General features: G+C 43.1%; 1 protein-coding gene across 2 annotated transcripts in view; it reads left to right on the forward strand.

The window, feature by feature from the left end:
* Window positions 1-16,610, forward strand: part of LOC309554568 (uncharacterized protein) — a 151,845-nt gene that overhangs the window by 124,064 nt on the left and 11,171 nt on the right. For both annotated transcript variants that reach the window (XM_082256304.1, XM_082256305.1), the window contains exons 18-19: window positions 21-104; window positions 4,393-4,516. In XM_082256304.1, the coding sequence (XP_082112430.1) occupies window positions 21-104; window positions 4,393-4,516 (208 nt within the window). The remainder of the gene's footprint in view (window positions 1-20; window positions 105-4,392; window positions 4,517-16,610) is intronic.

The raw sequence follows: 16,610 nt of genomic DNA on the forward strand, positions 1-16,610 counted from the left end.
GTTGTTGCTTTTCTTTTTAGATCTACCAAGTGGACCTTATTCATATCGCTTAGAGGAGCTGGCTTATACAAGAAGTGGAGACAAAGGAAACACTGCAAACATAGGTTTATTTATGTTTTCTTTATATATGCATTTCTATACAGTGAGTGCTGAGCAGCCCAAACCTTGTAGAATGATGCTACAGCACAGTGCAGGATTGTGTTTTTTATGAGATTTAGGTAGCTTTCTCCTGAATCTTGCTAAAATAGGAGCTTGATGTCACCCTCACCTAGGCTCTGAGGGCAGAAGCCAAGAGAAAGGTGAATAACTTTTTTCCTACTTTTTTTTTTTTTTATTTATTGTAGCTTTTTGACATTGGTTGGTCCAGGTTAATAAGCTAAACATGCATTTGTTGTGCAAGGTCCACTCTAACAATCTCAACCAATCAGTAATAAATGTTATTACTAGAAAAATATGAGCAGGGAATTAAAAAAAAAAAACAATTTTTGTAGCATCGTGGAATGCTAAGACACTTACCTGGTTGCCCTCTTTTACTATTTCCATGATCCATATATGTACCTCAGACCTTCTAACCAGAGCCAAAGTACAAGATCCCAAGCTGAGAAGGATAAAGGTTGCACATCTGCTCATTTAGTGGTCAGTGCAGGGCAAATGATAACTGCTATCCACCAGCCCTAGGGTTATCAGAGGAACAACTAATTAGGATGGGGTAAGAAGTGGCAACATAATTACACTGGTGTAATTTGTTCTTAATCAGCATGTTGTAATAATTATTATCATAAACAAAAAAAAAATTCTAACACCTGGGAACTAAAGTAGTTTACAACAAATCCAAATTTCTTAGTCGTACAGTACAGGAAACAGAATTTTTAATAATTACTATGGGTTATAGGCATCTATCTTCAGGTGATTGGACACTGGCAGAAACTGGCAGGGACATCCCCCTATATAACCTGTCCCATTTCTAGGTAGCTTTAGTTTTTGATAGTATCCTTAGGTAATGGAGTTCTTTTTTTTACTGAGAGACCTTTACCTCTTTCCTATGGGGTTTTTTCACTCTCTGGCAAGTCTTCTATCAAGTTTATTGGCTGCATTATAGCCACCGTGGCTCTTTCTGCAGCTCCTGGAATGGTTGACTTGTTGGCTGTGCCTTGGGGAACCATACCTTGACCCTTGAAGAAACAGGGCTGGAATGCACTGGATCCTGCTATAAATGCTCCTTTTGGCATGTGGCGTCATGCCTGCAATGAGCCACAGGGTATTTAAAAAGCAAAAAGCAGAGCCCTGTTCCTGAAGACCCCTGCAGGTATACACAATGTCCGTAATGAAAGATGAAGCCAGGATGGGGTTTGACCCTTCTAATCCTGCCAACATGAAAAGTTACAATGGTGAGTACAGAGTGGAAGTCTTTAAAACATTGATGTCCAGGGTGAAAAGAACCTTTCATTTTACTGGCAACCACCTCTCCAGTTTTCACTGTTTAGAGCTGTGAATTTAACTTTATACCCAGCGCCAATTTACACACTATGTAAAGCTTCTACTACAGTGCCCACTGTTAATGTGCGACCCTGATGCCCACTGCCCCTTCGCTACCTCACCCTGCTTCTCAGTTGCTGGCCTTAATGGCTTGGCTTATTGAAGCCACAGTCCTAAGGGACAGAGCCTATCAGACTCGGTCATCCCTACTGTACTGAAGGCTAGGAAATCATCTTTATCCATAGTCTACCATTGTACCTGGAAGGCCTTTTTTGCTTGGTGAGAGTCAAGGAAATTTAACTCTAGGAAATGCTCCCATGACTCATGCAACGTGTCTTGTCCTTCCTCCAATGTAGCCTGTATGAGCATCTGGCCCGAACAAATATCAGCCTTGGCCATTTTGTTTTAGATATGCTTGGCCTTTGGTTCCCTAGTTATGGGAACTGAGCACACATTTCTTCCCCTGTATGAGCGCCTGTGTCCACATAATACCTTACTGTTTCTCTTTTAGCCCTTCAGAGGATGCCATTTGAACCTGTTAGGGATATTCCTCCCTAAGGTGGTATTTTCCTTTTGCCTCAACTAGGACATTGTCCTTCCTTCCCTATACTGTATCCTGCTCCAAAACATTCCCAAAGAAGTTTCTCTGTATTGTCTTGACACAGTGCATGATGTGAGAGTCTACCTTTCTTTACTACTGCCTCTTTAAAGCCATCAAAGTCCCTCTGTGTACTTCCTGAGGGTTCCCGCAGGGGACTACCTGCTTCCCACTAAACTGATGCTACTATTGCTAGGAGGATTTGACATGTCATTCAAACCTATAGTCTACAGCATAGGGGCTGCTCACTTCCCTGTTAAAGCGTACTCTACAAGATCTGTTAGTACTTAATGTGGTTTTCAAAGTCTGTCATCAGTTTCCTAGATTTGCAAGGTGGCCTCTTGGTCTTATGTTTACATGTTTGTTAAAGCGGGGCTTTAGTCAGAAAATTTGGGTTCTGATAGATTACTTCATGCTGGCCCCTTTTGCAGGTATAGCATATATACAGTATGTAAAACACTAAAAAAAAGGACTTATACTGTTTAAATCCAGTATTGCACAGTCTTATCCTGCCCTGCACAGCCTCAGTTGTACTCTATTCTTGCCACTGTGCCAAAGATCAGCTGACAGCCTAAAGATTTATTGCTGTTCAGGGGCTCTGGGCTTCCAAAAAAATTGCAGCCTCTGGCAAGAAGAAGCAGGAAAAATGCTGCAGACAATCTAACGCACACAGTAATTTTGGTAGCATACATTTTAATGTGGAATATACAGTATCTCACAAAAGTGAGTACACCCCTCACATTTCTGTAAATATTTAATTATATCTTTTCATGTGACAACACTGAAGAAATTACGCTTTGCTACAATGTAAAGTAGTGAGTGTACAGCTTGTATAACAGTATAAATTTGCTGTTCCCTCAAAATACATCAACACACAGCCATTATTGTCTAAACCGCTGGCAACAAAAGTGAATACCCTCACCTTTCCCACTGTCACAATTGTTATGTATGTCCCATTATTTGGAACTCTGAAATGTTTTAATTAAAAATGTATTTGGTTTTTTTTTGTCTGGCTAGCATGAAAGTGTGCAAAGGAACTTTTTCTATATGTAAGATATTATTAAGGGAATTCCTTGGAGACCCCCAGGTCACCTGAACTAGTGTTCCTATTGGAAGATTCCCCTTCTATAAGGTCCCTTTCACACGGGTTTTCGGATCAGGTCCGCCTGTTTTTCAGGAGGACCTGATCGGATGCCCCTATGAAGCAGCGGATGTCAGTGGTGACATGTCCGCTGACATCTTATAGGATCGGATGAAAACAGACAGGTGGTCCGTTTTCATCCGATCTCCCAAAGAGGCGAGCAGGGATCTGACAGGTCCATCTCTGCACAGTGAGCAGAGATGGACCTGTCATCCGCCTGCTCAGCAGGGATCGGCAGACCGATCCCCACCGAGCAAAACGGAGTCCGCCGGGCGGAAAGCCCGTGTGAAAGGACCCTTGCTTTTCTGGGGACAAGCCAAAATTTGGGATTTTCTTTGACTTTCAATGATCATGGTAAACAGGACGAATCTCCATAACGGGAGCACACAGGTGTTCTAATCCATCTCCACTCTATCCAAAAAAAAACATTTGCCTTTAGTTATACTTTAATCAAAATAATTAGGTTTAGTTAGGGGCTAAAATCCTATTTTTTTTATAAGCACTTCACACAGCACTACTTTAAGAATGAAGGCTACATCTTTCGCTTTAAATTATAAATACGTTAAGAGCAGGACTGAACTTTCACATGGGGAGAGTGACTGTTGTAAACAAAGCATGGCTGTGACTTCTACAGCTGTGTGCTGCATTCTGTTTATCAGGAGCTGCTGTCACAGCGGGCATCTGTCACAGTGACAGTGGAGCCACCATTTTCCCAGTGTGATCTGCAACACTGAGCAGTTTCATAGCTCAGTTTGTGAGCACTAAAAAGGAGAGGCTTCCATCCCAGGTGCACCCCAAAATGTTTTGGCCAGCATTTTGCTTTATTGATGAAGTACAAACATAGCTGTTTTATATATTTCCTTGTGTTTTTAATGCTTTTATCTAAAATTATTATTATTATTATATAGTATTTATATAGCGCCGACAGTTTACGCAGCGCTTTACAACTTGAGGGTAGACAGTACAAATACAATACACTTTAATACAGTAGGGATCAGAGGGCCCTGCTCGTAAGAGCTTACAATCTAAGTGATAAAATCACTTTCTAAGCTTCAAAGAGTTAGATAAAAGGAGAGTCAATAAAAGGAAAATCTTATTTTCAAGCTGTTATTTTAGAATGCATATGGACTTTGAGATGATTATATATTGGTATTATTGGTGTTCTCTTGTGTTTTAGGTGTTGTGGCTCGTCATCCTTTATACTACCCATATCTGAAGAGAGCACTTAGTGCCCAAGTCGTAGAAGAATATTTCCAACATCTACTGCATAGAGAAGTTGACAGTGAGCAACTAGTCACTAGGTATGCCCTGTATATATTTTTATCATGAATTTGATCAAACATACAGTATCTCACAAAAGTGAGTACACCCCTCACATTTTGTTAAACATTTTATTATATCTTTTCATGTGACAACACTGAAGAAATGACACTTTGCTACAATGTAAAGTAGTGAGTGTACAGCTTGTATAACAGTGTAAATTTGCTGTCCCCTCAAAATAACTCAACACACAGCCATTAATGTCTAAACCGCTGGCAACAAAACCCCTACGTTAAAATGTCCAAATTGGGCCCAAAGTGTCAATATTTTGTGTGGCTATCATTATTTTCCAGCACTGCCTTAACCCTCTTGGGCATGGCGTTTACCAGAGCTTCACAGGTTGCCACTGGTGTCCTCTTCCATTCCTCCATGATGACATCAGGGAGTTGGTGGATGTTAGAGACCTTGCGCTCCTCCACCTTCCATTTGAGGATGCCCCACAGATGCTCAATAGGGTTTAGGTCTGGACACATGCTTGGCCGGTCCATCACCTTTACCCTCAGCTTCTTTAGCAAGGCAGTGGTCGTCTTGGAGGTGTGTTTGGGCTTGTTATCATGTTGGATTACTGCCCTGCGGCCCAGTCTCCGAAGGGAGGTGATCATGCTCTGCTTCAGTATGTCACAGTACATGTTGGCATTCATGGTTCCCTCAATATACTGTAGCTCCCCAGTGCCAGCAGCACTTATGCATTATCGTTCACATTATAGAGAAACGGCTGGGATACCTTTACTGTTTTCTTATTTTTCAATTCAAAAATGATATTTTTTCCCAAAAGAATTGAGTTTGTAAGACCACTGCACAAATACGGTGTGACATACAGTATTGCAACAATTTCTGTTTTATTCTATAGGGTCTTGCTAAAATATATATATATATATATATATATATATATATAGAGTATATCATGTTCGGTGGTTCTAAGTAATTTTCTAGCAGAAAATACTGATTTTAAACAACAAGTGTCAGAAATAGGCCTGGTCCTTAAGTGGTTAAAATCCCAGTCTACCAGCCACTGTTTATATATGGGGTAGGTAGACAAGTGGTTAAAGCTGAACAACTGCTAACACTTTACAGGCAGCCACAGCAACTGTATTTTCCTTTTGGGATAAAGATTTTACATAAGTGAATAAAAGCTGACCATTGTAAGCAACACTGTCACTTTTGCTAGACAGCTTGGTCTATTAGAAATTGAAAAATAACAGACTTACTACTATAGTTGGATCACCAGGCAAAAATAAAAGAAAAAAGGCCTAAAAAATGATACGAATGCTGCCACCACATCTAAGAGCTGGTAAGGTGCAATTTAATACATTTTTGTTAGTGGGTTTAACCACTTAAGCCCCGGAAGATTTTACCCCCTTCCTGACCAGGTTGTTTTTTGCGATTTTTTACTGCGTGATTTTAACGGACAATTGCGCGGTCGTGCGACGCTGTACCTAAACGAATTTCACGTCCTTTTTTTCCCACAAACAGAGCTTTCTTTTGGTGGTATTTGATCACCTGTGCGATTTTTTGATCATGCGCTATAAACAAAAAATTGCGTAATTTTTGCAAAAATAATATTTTTCACTTTTTTTTATATGAAATTCTCCCCAAAAAAAATGTAAAAATCAAAATTTTTTAACATTTTTGGCCAAATTGTTTTACGCTACATATGTTTGGTAAAAAAAAAAAAAAATCGCAAAAAGCGTATTTTGATTGGTTTGTGCAAAAGTTATCGCGTTTACTAACAAAAGGAAAGATTTTTGTCATTTTTGGTGTTTTTGTAATGGCGGCGATCTGCGATTTTTTTGCGGTACTGCGACATTGCGGCGGACAGATCGGACCCTTGACTGACATTTTTTATACTTTTGGGGGTACCATTGACATTACTGCAGTAATCAGTGCTATATATATGCACTGTTACTGCAAAAATGACACTGGCAGGAAAGGGGTTAACTGTATTGGACAGGGAGGGGTTAAGTGTGTCCTAGGGGCGTGATTCTTACTGTAGTGGGACAGGTCTCCTAGTGTAAAAACAAAGATCAACGGTTCTACATAGTAGAACCATCTGATCTTCATTTTTACACAGGGGAGAATGACAGGCGGCTTGTTTACATAAGCCGCTCTGTCTTTCTCCCGCTGTACCGGCGATCGTAGTGTGACCGGCGGACATCGGGTCTGCCGGTCACACGCCCGCACTCCTCTGTGAACGAGCCGAGGCGGGCGTGCGCCTCAGCGGGCGCGCGCTCGCCCGCTATTGGCTCTAAAAGGAGTGACAGGCGAGCGACGTAGATCTACGTCACTCTGCCTGGCCGAGGCTGACTGCCGCAGTAAATATACTGTGCGCAGTCAGCAACCGGTTAGTACAGCTTTAAAACTGATTGTTTAGATACTTATTGGGCATTTATATGTCCTGGTTTCATTATCAAAGCAAGGGGTCTTATTCATTATTGTTCTTTTTGTGACAGTTGCCAGTTTCCCCATTATCCTTAATCAGATTCAAAGCTGCACTGAAAAATTACAGCCCCAGCATGAAAGTGTAACTAACTGGTTGATGTCGGATAATACTGACAGTTCTTGTAAGTCTTGTAAGACAGGTTGATAAACCCAAATTCTTGGAATACAAGAGGGAGTTGTAAATTGTGTATTGGAAGTTGATTATTTCTTGTCGCCACACACTATAACCAGATAATCAGTCTTAGTGAATAGGCACAGTAGGGTGAATTGTTCCTTTCATAGTGCACTTCAGGTCACATAGTTTAGCCTTCATGTTACAAATCAGATTTATGTAAGCTCTTTTAATGCCGTTCTTGCAACCTGTGTTAGCACCAACTGTTAAAGAGTGCTAAAAAAAAAAAAATGTTTTGGCTTTTTTACTGTTACCAATACAGTGCCAACAAGTAAAACATGAGATGTGGAACAAGGTAAAAGAACAATGTGCATATATATATATATATATATATATATATATATATATATATATATATATATATATATATATATATATATATATCATTTTGAATTTTCTTTCTTAAACTTTTATTTGCCTATTATGACATTCATTATTATCTAATTGCACAAAATCAGCAATGTCCAGTCTTCATCCAACTCATCATTTAAGTATACAGAATTAGATCGTTTAGGTTTTGTTTATTCTATATATATATATATTTTTTTTATATAAAATCTTATAAAACTGCACAAGTGGTAAAATGTAAGAAATGATTTTGGAGGCGGAGCATATGCATTATTTAACCACTTGCCTACTGGGCACTTAAACCCCCCTCCTGCCCCCGACCAATTTTTAGCTTTCAGTGCTCTCACACTTTAAATGACAATTACCTTTTTTTCATAGAAATACAGCTTTCTTTTGGTGGTATTTAATCACCACTGGGCTTTTTATTTTGTGCGCTATAAATGAAAAAAGACCGAAAATTTAAAAAAAAAACTATTTTTCTCTATCGCTCATTGACAGACGTAGTCTTCTTGATTCTCAAGAGCTGGGTTATGTTGTCTCCGCAGGAGTAGGACTAGGCAGAATGACAAAAACGTTCTGGCTCCACCCTAGGGGGCAGTCCCTGAGGGTATATCCTCCCTCTCTCTGCTACAGGGAATCAGTTTTTTTCTGTCTAGTCAGGAGTAAGGACCTAAGTTCCTTGCTGGGATCTTTTGGTCCTGGCAAGACTTTTTTTCTTTAAGAAAAAGACATTTTTTAGGTAGTTTTCTCCAGTGTTTTTTTCCTGTGAGATCTTCAAGCAAAAATGCCGGACTGGGCGACACTTGTGGTCACCCCAGCCGGCCTACGAGCGCGTGCAGACCAGGCATTGCGCTTGGTCGGCCGCGACATATTCAAGTAAGTATGCGGGGCCGGGCGACGGGCTGGATGTGAGATCCAGTGGTCACCCCGGTTTCTGCCTAAAAACGCGTGCAGACCAGTGCGCTGAGTCGGCCGCGACGGAGTCCCAGTAAAGGGACTGACTTTGCGAGTTAAAAGCTCACTTGGACGCCAGGACCAGAGAGTCGAGGCGTCCACAAACCCCCACCTCGGTGGAGAGGGTATTATGAAGAGAGGGTGCCTGTCGGTTCGGTATGGTGAGTAAAACGTTCCCTTTTTTTCCTCATTTATGAGGCAGTATATATTATGGGCCCCTCCATATATGGTCAGTATATATCTGACATTTACAAGTCCCCCTTGTAATACAGCATGTGTTTGTGGGAAGTGGACTTGGTTCAAGAGCTAACACTCTACCCAGCAGACTGTAACATTGCAGCAAACATAGGAGGTATAATCCTACCTTATGTGCAGTGTATCCCTGTAGATCCATATGTCACCTCTCAGCAGAGTGCAGGTGGATGTGCTGGGAAGACGATATCGGCGGTCCGCCGCCATTTTGCCGTAGACCGAATGCATGTATGTCCTCAGGTCACGCCGGCCGCCATGTTTTTGGAGTCTTATGTCTCTTCTATGGGGGCGGCCATGTTTTGTGAGCCCAGCTTCCTCGTGGAGGGCTGGGAACGCCGGAAGGCGTACACAGGGGGCGGAGCCACGCCTTCTGCCCGGGAAAAAGCAAACAGCTCCTTCCAGTCTGTGTAAGACAGACGCTGGCTGCAGTTTGTTGGAAACTGCACTGCATCGGTTGGTGAGCCTTGGGGGTCCCTCTCTCTCTCTTTGGGATCGAGAAGCAGGTACTCTGAGGGGCGCTATTGCGCTAGGGGGAGACACACAAAAAAAAAAAAAAAAAAAAGAGTTTTTTTGTTTATTGCTGGCAAAAAGTGTCCTGTATTAACATGGACCCTGCCACTCATGTATCTCCTCCGGATCCCCTCGAGGGGTCTGCGGGATCCTCCAGCACCCCATTGACAATTGAATCTTTGTCAGCCATTATGGAAACTTTTGTGTCCCGGGTGGAAGTGGCTTGTCAGGGACAGGGCGCAAGAAAGCGACCCCCGCCTAACCCCTTATTATCTGAAACCTCGGATTCAGACTCTGAGCCTATTTCTGCAGTTGCAGGTACTTCATCTGGTATTGGTGTCTCGGGTCCTGTCTCTTCAGACAGTGAGGAGGATGTTTCGGCATCTGCCATAGCCCGAGAGGAAGCGTTGGTAAACGCACTCATTGTATCTGTTCAAGAGACTTTAAGGTTACAGGGTATTCCATCAGAAATAGCTGAAACTGAGATCCCTTTTGGGACTAAAAAGCGCATCAAAGTGGCAAAGGTTTTTCCATTGCCCAAATGTTTTGGCAATCCAATCGATGAAGAATGGCGTCTGCCAAAACGCACTTTTAATATTTCCAAACGCATTGACAGGCGTTATCCGTTTGAGGAAACCCTTATTAAGAAATGGACAGAACCACCTGTGGTGGATTCACCAATTGCTAGATTGAATAAAGCCACGGTTATTCCTTTGGAAGACGCTCCGTCTTTTAAAGATCCAGTGGATCGCAAGATAGAAGCTATGTCTCGCACCATGTTTTCCTTGATTGGATCAGCTTTCAGGCCAATAATTGCTATTGGTCTGGTTTCGCAGGCTGTAACTGAATGGACCAAGTGGTTACGCCGGGACTTAGAAGAAGTCCCTCAGGCGGTATCAGATTTGTTGGAACAAATGATACAGGGGTTACAGTTTGTATGTGATGCAGCGTTAGACGCCACTCCATTAATGGCGCGAGCATCAGTCTCAGCAGTGGTTCTCAGGCGTACACTGTGGCTAAAAGGTTGGATAGCCGACCAAGGTTCCAAAAAAGCATTGGCTAATATCCCCTTTTCAGGAGAACGTCTATTTGGAGCCAACTTAGATGAGATCATTAAGGATCTCACCGGTGGAAAAAGCACCTTTTTACCGCAAAATTTTAAAGGTAGAGGAACTCGTCAAAGACGAGGGCCTTCTTTTTCTGCTCACAAGAGGTTTTTTCGTCCAGCGGGTGAAAAAACCAAGTCCTCCAAGGTTCCTACAGGAGGCATCAGGGGTCGTTGGTCGGGCAAGCAAAAGCCCGCCCCTTCCAGACCTGAAGATAAACCATCCAAAGCCTGAAGGTGCGCCCCCACCCATAACTGGGGTGGGGGGACGTCTTCGCCGGTTCCCGGATCCATGGCTTTCCAGAATCCCGGACAAATGGGTTTGCGAAGTCATAAAGTCAGGGTACAAGATCGAGTTTCGATCTCTCCCACCGGCGCGATTCTTCCCTTCCAATATCCGACTATCTCCGGATCGTCTAGAAGATCTGCGGAGAGCAGTCACAGATCTACTACAACAAGGAGTGGTAGTCCACGTTCCTTGGACAGAACGGTTTCAAGGGTTTTATTCAAACCTGTTTACAATACCCAGGAAAGAGGGCAAAGTGCGTCCAATTCTGGACTTAAGAGCACTCAATTCTTTCGTCAACATAAGAAGATTCAGAATGGAGTCCATTCGCACGGTAGCAGCCTTCCTGCATCCAGGGGATGTCCTAGCGTCCATAGACATCAAGGACGCCTATCTTCACATTCCCATTTTCGCAGGACATCAGCGTTTTCTACGCTTTTCCGTAGAGGAGAACCACTATCAGTTTGTGGCGTTACCTTTCGGTCTCGCCACGGCTCCGCGGGTCTTCACAAAAGTGTTGGCCCCAATGTTGGCACTTCTGCGCCAAAGAGGTATATCGATTCTAGGTTACCTAGACGATCTTCTGCTTCATGCAGAGTCTCCTCAGACCTTGCTACAAAACATAGAAATTACTATGATTTCTTTACAGGAATTCGGGTGGCTGGTGAACCAGCAAAAGTCTTTTCTGGTTCCCACCCAGAGGCTCGAATATCTGGGTCTAATTCTAGACACAGTCAGGACAAGAGTGTTTCTTCCGGTAGGGAAACTTCGAAAGATTCAATCAGCAGTCCAGTTGTTACTGTCCAACAGCTGGTCTTCCCTTCGGACTTGCATGAGGGTTCTGGGGTTGATGGTGGCTTCATTCGAAGCAGTCCCATTTGCCCAGTCCCATACCCGAATTCTTCAGCAAGAGATTCTCCTCAGATGGAATCGGAATCCGGAATCCCTGGACAATCAGATACGATTGAGCAAACAGACCAGAGAGTCTCTGGTTTGGTGGCTTCGGTCTCCAATGCTCAGCCAGGGAAAGTCATTTCTGCCAATATATTGGACGATAGTGACCACGGATGCCAGTCTATCCGGATGGGGAGGAATTCTCGGTCAATTATCTGCCCAGGGACTTTGGTCCCCGGAAGAATCCAGATTACCGATAAATGTATTGGAACTGAGAGCGATCAGACTTTGTCTGATTCACTGGACCGAGCAGCTCCAGGGCAGCCCGGTTCGGATCCAGTCGGACAATGCCACGGCCGTGGCTTATGTCAATCACCAGGGGGGCACCAAGAGTGTCCGAGCGGCCAAAGAAGTGGCTTGCATTCTTCGCTGGGCGGAACGATTTGTTCCAGCAATCTCTGCGGTGTTCATTCCGGGGGTGGAGAATTGGCAGGCAGATTATCTCAGCCGTCAGACCCTGGATCAGGGGGAATGGTCCCTCCATCCAGACGTTTTCCACCAGTTGTGCCTACGGTGGGGCACCCCGGATGTGGATCTGTTGGCATCACGATTCAACAGGAAAGTTCAGAGATTCGTGGCTCGCTCCCGCGATCCTCTAGCAGAAACCGCAGACGCACTGATCGCCCCGTGGGGGCAATACCAGCTAATGTATGCCTTCCCTCCTCTCGCGTTACTGCCAAGACTTCTTCGCAGGGTAGAGGAGGAAGGAATCCCAGTAATCCTGGTAGCTCCGGACTGGCCTCGTCGAGCTTGGTACGCCGACATGGTCAGACTGGTGGCGGACGTCCCGTGGAGACTTCCTCTCAGAGAGGATCTACTGTCTCAGGGACCGATCTTCCATCCTGCTTTACGATCGCTGGCTTTAACGGCCTGGCTATTGAGACCCAGGTGCTGAAGGACAAAGGTTTGTCAGCTTCAGTTATTCCTACTCTAGTTGAAGCAAGGAAAGCGACTTCCAGAAAGATTTATCATCGCACATGGAAGTCCTACATTGCATGGTGTGAACCTTTGGGGTTCCGTCCTCGGTCTTATTCGATTAGTCGAATATTGGCTTTTCTGCAACAAGGGGTTGAGCAGAAACTGGCCTTGAGTACTATCAAGGGTCAGGTCTCAGCATTAGCCATCTTCTTTCAGAAGCCTTTGGCTACTCATTCCTTGGTGCGGAATTTCATCCAGGGGGTGCGACATCTGGCTCCGCCAGTGCACGCGCCGTTACCCCCCTGGGATCTTAATTTAGTGTTGTCGGTTCTTCAGAAACCTCCCTTTGAAGATATTAGGGAGATTCCTCTACCCACGTTGTCCCAGAAGGTGGCCTTCTTGGTGGCTATTACTTCTGCACGCAGGGTGTCAGAACTGGCCGCATTATCTTGTCGTTCACCATATCTGGTGGTTCATAGAGATAAGGTGGTTCTTCGTCCGAATCCATCCTTCCTACCAAAAGTAGTTTCAGAATTTCATCTGAATGAAGAAATTGTATTACCTTCCCTGTGTCCTAAGCCCAGTCATCCTCGGGAATTTGCTTTGCACTCCTTGGATGTGGTCCGGGCGATCAGGGTATACTTAAAAACGACAGACTCGTTTCGCAAGACGGATTCACTTTTTGTGATCCCAGATGGACCCAAAAAGGGGTTGCCTGCATCTGCCGCGACCATTTCCAGATGGATCAGACAGACGGTAGTGCAGGCTTATTCTATTAAGGGTCGGGAGCCCCCGTTCCCTGTTAAGGCGCACTCCACTCGGGCACTTAGTGCGTCATGGGCCTTTCGCCATCAGGCGTTAGTGGTCCAGGTGTGCAAGGCGGCTACCTGGTCGTCGGTGCATACCTTCTCTAAACATTATAAAGTTGATGTAATGGCATCGTCTGATGCCTCATTTGGCCGCAAGGTTTTGCAGGCCGCAATTTGAGGAGACCAGTGGTCTACCTCGAGGGTTTTTTCCGTTGGAAAATTTTTCTTTTAGTCTCATTCTTTGTTTATAATGAGCCTTTAAAACTTCTAGTTTGGCACCGGTTGGGCCTACTAGATTGGATTTGATTTTGTCAATCCCACCCCTCATTTGTGGCACTGCTTCTGGATGTCCCAGCTCTTGAGAATCAAGAAGACTACGTCTGTCAATGAGCGATAGAGAAAAATGGATTTTTGTAAGAACTTACCGTAAAATCCTTTTCTCTTAAGCTCATTGACAGACGTAGTACCCGCCCCTCTATCATTGAGTTGGGTTGGGTTAATTTCTCTGTACTGCTTTAAACAGAACTGATTCCCTGTAGCAGAGAGAGGGAGGATATACCCTCAGGGACTGCCCCCTAGGGTGGAGCCAGAACGTTTTTGTCATTCTGCCTAGTCCTACTCCTGCGGAGACAACATAACCCAGCTCTTGAGAATCAAGAAGACTACGTCTGTCAATGAGCTTAAGAGAAAAGGATTTTACGGTAAGTTCTTACAAAAATCCATTTTTTTTTTCAGTTTCTGTTATAAAATTTTTCAAATTAGTAATTTTTCTTCATAAATTTTGGCCAAAATGTATACTTCTACATATCTTTGGTAAAAATAACTCAAATAAGTGTATATTATTTGGTCTGCGTGAAAGTTAGAGAGTCTACAAGCTATTATGCTAATCATTGAAAATTGATCACACCTAATGTACTGACAGCCTATCTCATTTCTTGAGACCCTAACTAGCCAGGAAAGTACAAATGACCCCTTTTTGGAAAGTAGACATTCCAAGGTATTTAATAAGAGGCATGGTGAGTTTTTTGAAGTTGTCATTTTTCCCACAATTCTTTTCAAAATTAAATTATTTTTTTTTTTTTTACAAAATTTTAATTTCCAACAGGTTATTTCTCTCACATGGCATAGGCATACTTGCAACTACACCCCAAAACACATTCTGCTACTCCTCCTGAGTATGGCGATACCACATGTGTAGGACTTTTTCACAGTCTACTCATATAGAGAGGCCCAACATGCAAGGAGCACCATCAGTTGTTCTAGGAGCATAAACTACACATCTAACTTGTTGACCACCTGTTACACTTTTGAAGGCCCTGGAGCACCAGGATAATGGAACGCTCACTAAATGACCCCATTTTGGAAAGCAAACACCCCAACGTATAATCTATGAGGCATAATGAGTCTCTTGAACATGTTCTTTTTTTCCAGAAGTTTTTGGAAAATGTGGAAAAAAAATGAAAAGCATTTTTTTTTTACACAAAGTTGTCCATTTATAGGATATTTCCAACACATAGCATGTACATAGCAAAAATGACACCCCAAAATACATTCTGCTACTCCTCCTGAGTATGGCGATACCACATGTGTGAGACTTTTTTACAGCCAGGCCACATACAGAGGTCCAACATTGAAGCAGCACCGGCAGGCGTTCTAGGAGCATAAAATACACTTTTTTTTTTTTAAACTTGAAACTTTTTATTTTGTTCAACGTTAAATCCATAGAGTACAAATAAGCATAATATACAGTCTGCAAGACTACATACCACCTTCATATAGTACAACCAATTAAGAGTATGAATAACAACAGTCAGGCAGCTACTAGAGAGCATAAAACAGAAAGAACAAAAAGAACAAAACAAAAACATCGAGACATACATAGATGATCTCAGTGGGGGACATAAGCAAGGAGTCATGGATAGACTGTAATCATATACGTAGTAAAGTTCCAGATGTAGTTATCCAGTGTGTGCTGTGTTCCAGGGTTAGGGAGAAGCTGCTTCATGTAAGTAGAGATAGGCTGAGAACAGAAGGCGTTGTGTGTAAGAAGCAGGTAATCGGAATTGATCAGTGAGGTTTAGATGAATCCCTTATAAAGGTAGAGGGAGGCAAGGAGATAAAGAGTCAGGTAGCATCCAAGTTACTATTAGGATTTCTAAGCCAGGGTTCCCACAGTGAAAAGAATTTTGTCAGGCCGTAATGGGCTTTGGCACACATGTATTCCATGTGCATATTGTGGTTTAGAATGGTTATGCACTGCCGGAAGGTAGGTGCACATCTCTTTTTCCAACTCCTGGCTATGGTTAAGCGTGCCGCTATCAAGATGTGAGTGATGACAGCGTGGAATTCATTGTGCCAAGTAGAGAGCCCCACCCCCAGCAGGGCAGTTTGTGGCTCTAGGGAGATCTGTCGCCCTGTAAGTTGAGTGATGAGCGAATCGATTTCCTTCCAAAATAAGGTAAGCTCGGGGCAGTGCCACCAGATGTGTGGTGCTGAGCCAATTTGTCCACATTCTCTCCAGCAATTATTCGAATGTGTTGAGAAGATGCGCAATAGTTTATCCGGAGTGTAGTACCAGAAGTGAAGAACCTTAAGGACTGATTCCCAATGGGTCAAACATTTGGAAAATTTTAGAGGGTATCTCAAAGCTTGGTTCCTCCCATAAAATACACTTTTTATTTCTCAACCACCTATTACACTTTTGAAGGCCCTGGAGCACCAGCACAATGGAAAAACCCACTAAATGACCTCATTTTGGAAAGCAAACACCCCAACGTATAATCTATGAGGCATAATGAGTCTTTTGAACATGTCATTTTTTTCCAGAAGTTTTTGGAAAATGTGGAAAAAAAATGAAAACGCATTTTTTTTTACACAAAGTTGTCCATTTATAAGATATTTCCAACACATAGCATGTACATAGCAAAAATGACACCCCAAAATACATTCTGCTACTCCTCCTGAGTATGGCAATACCACATGTGTGAGACTTTTTTACAGCCAGGCCACAATCAGAGGTCCAACATTGATGTAGCACCTCCAGGCGTTCTAGGAGCATAAAATACACTTTTCATTTTTCAACCACCTTTTACACTTTTGAAGGCCCTGGAGCACCAGCACAATGGAAAAGCCCACTAAATGACCCCATTTTGGAAAGCAAACACCCCAACGTATAATCTATGAGGCATAATGAGTCTTTTGAACATGTCATATTTTCCAGAAGTTTTTGGAAAATGTGGAAAAAAAATGAAAACGCATTTATAAGATATTTCCAACACATAGCATGTACATAACAAAAATGACACCCCAAAATACATTCTGCTACTCC

This window comes from Pelophylax lessonae (assembly GCF_965119305.1).
Source record: "Pelophylax lessonae genome assembly, chromosome: 1".
In the NCBI taxonomy this organism is placed as follows: Eukaryota; Metazoa; Chordata; class Amphibia; order Anura; family Ranidae; genus Pelophylax; species Pelophylax lessonae.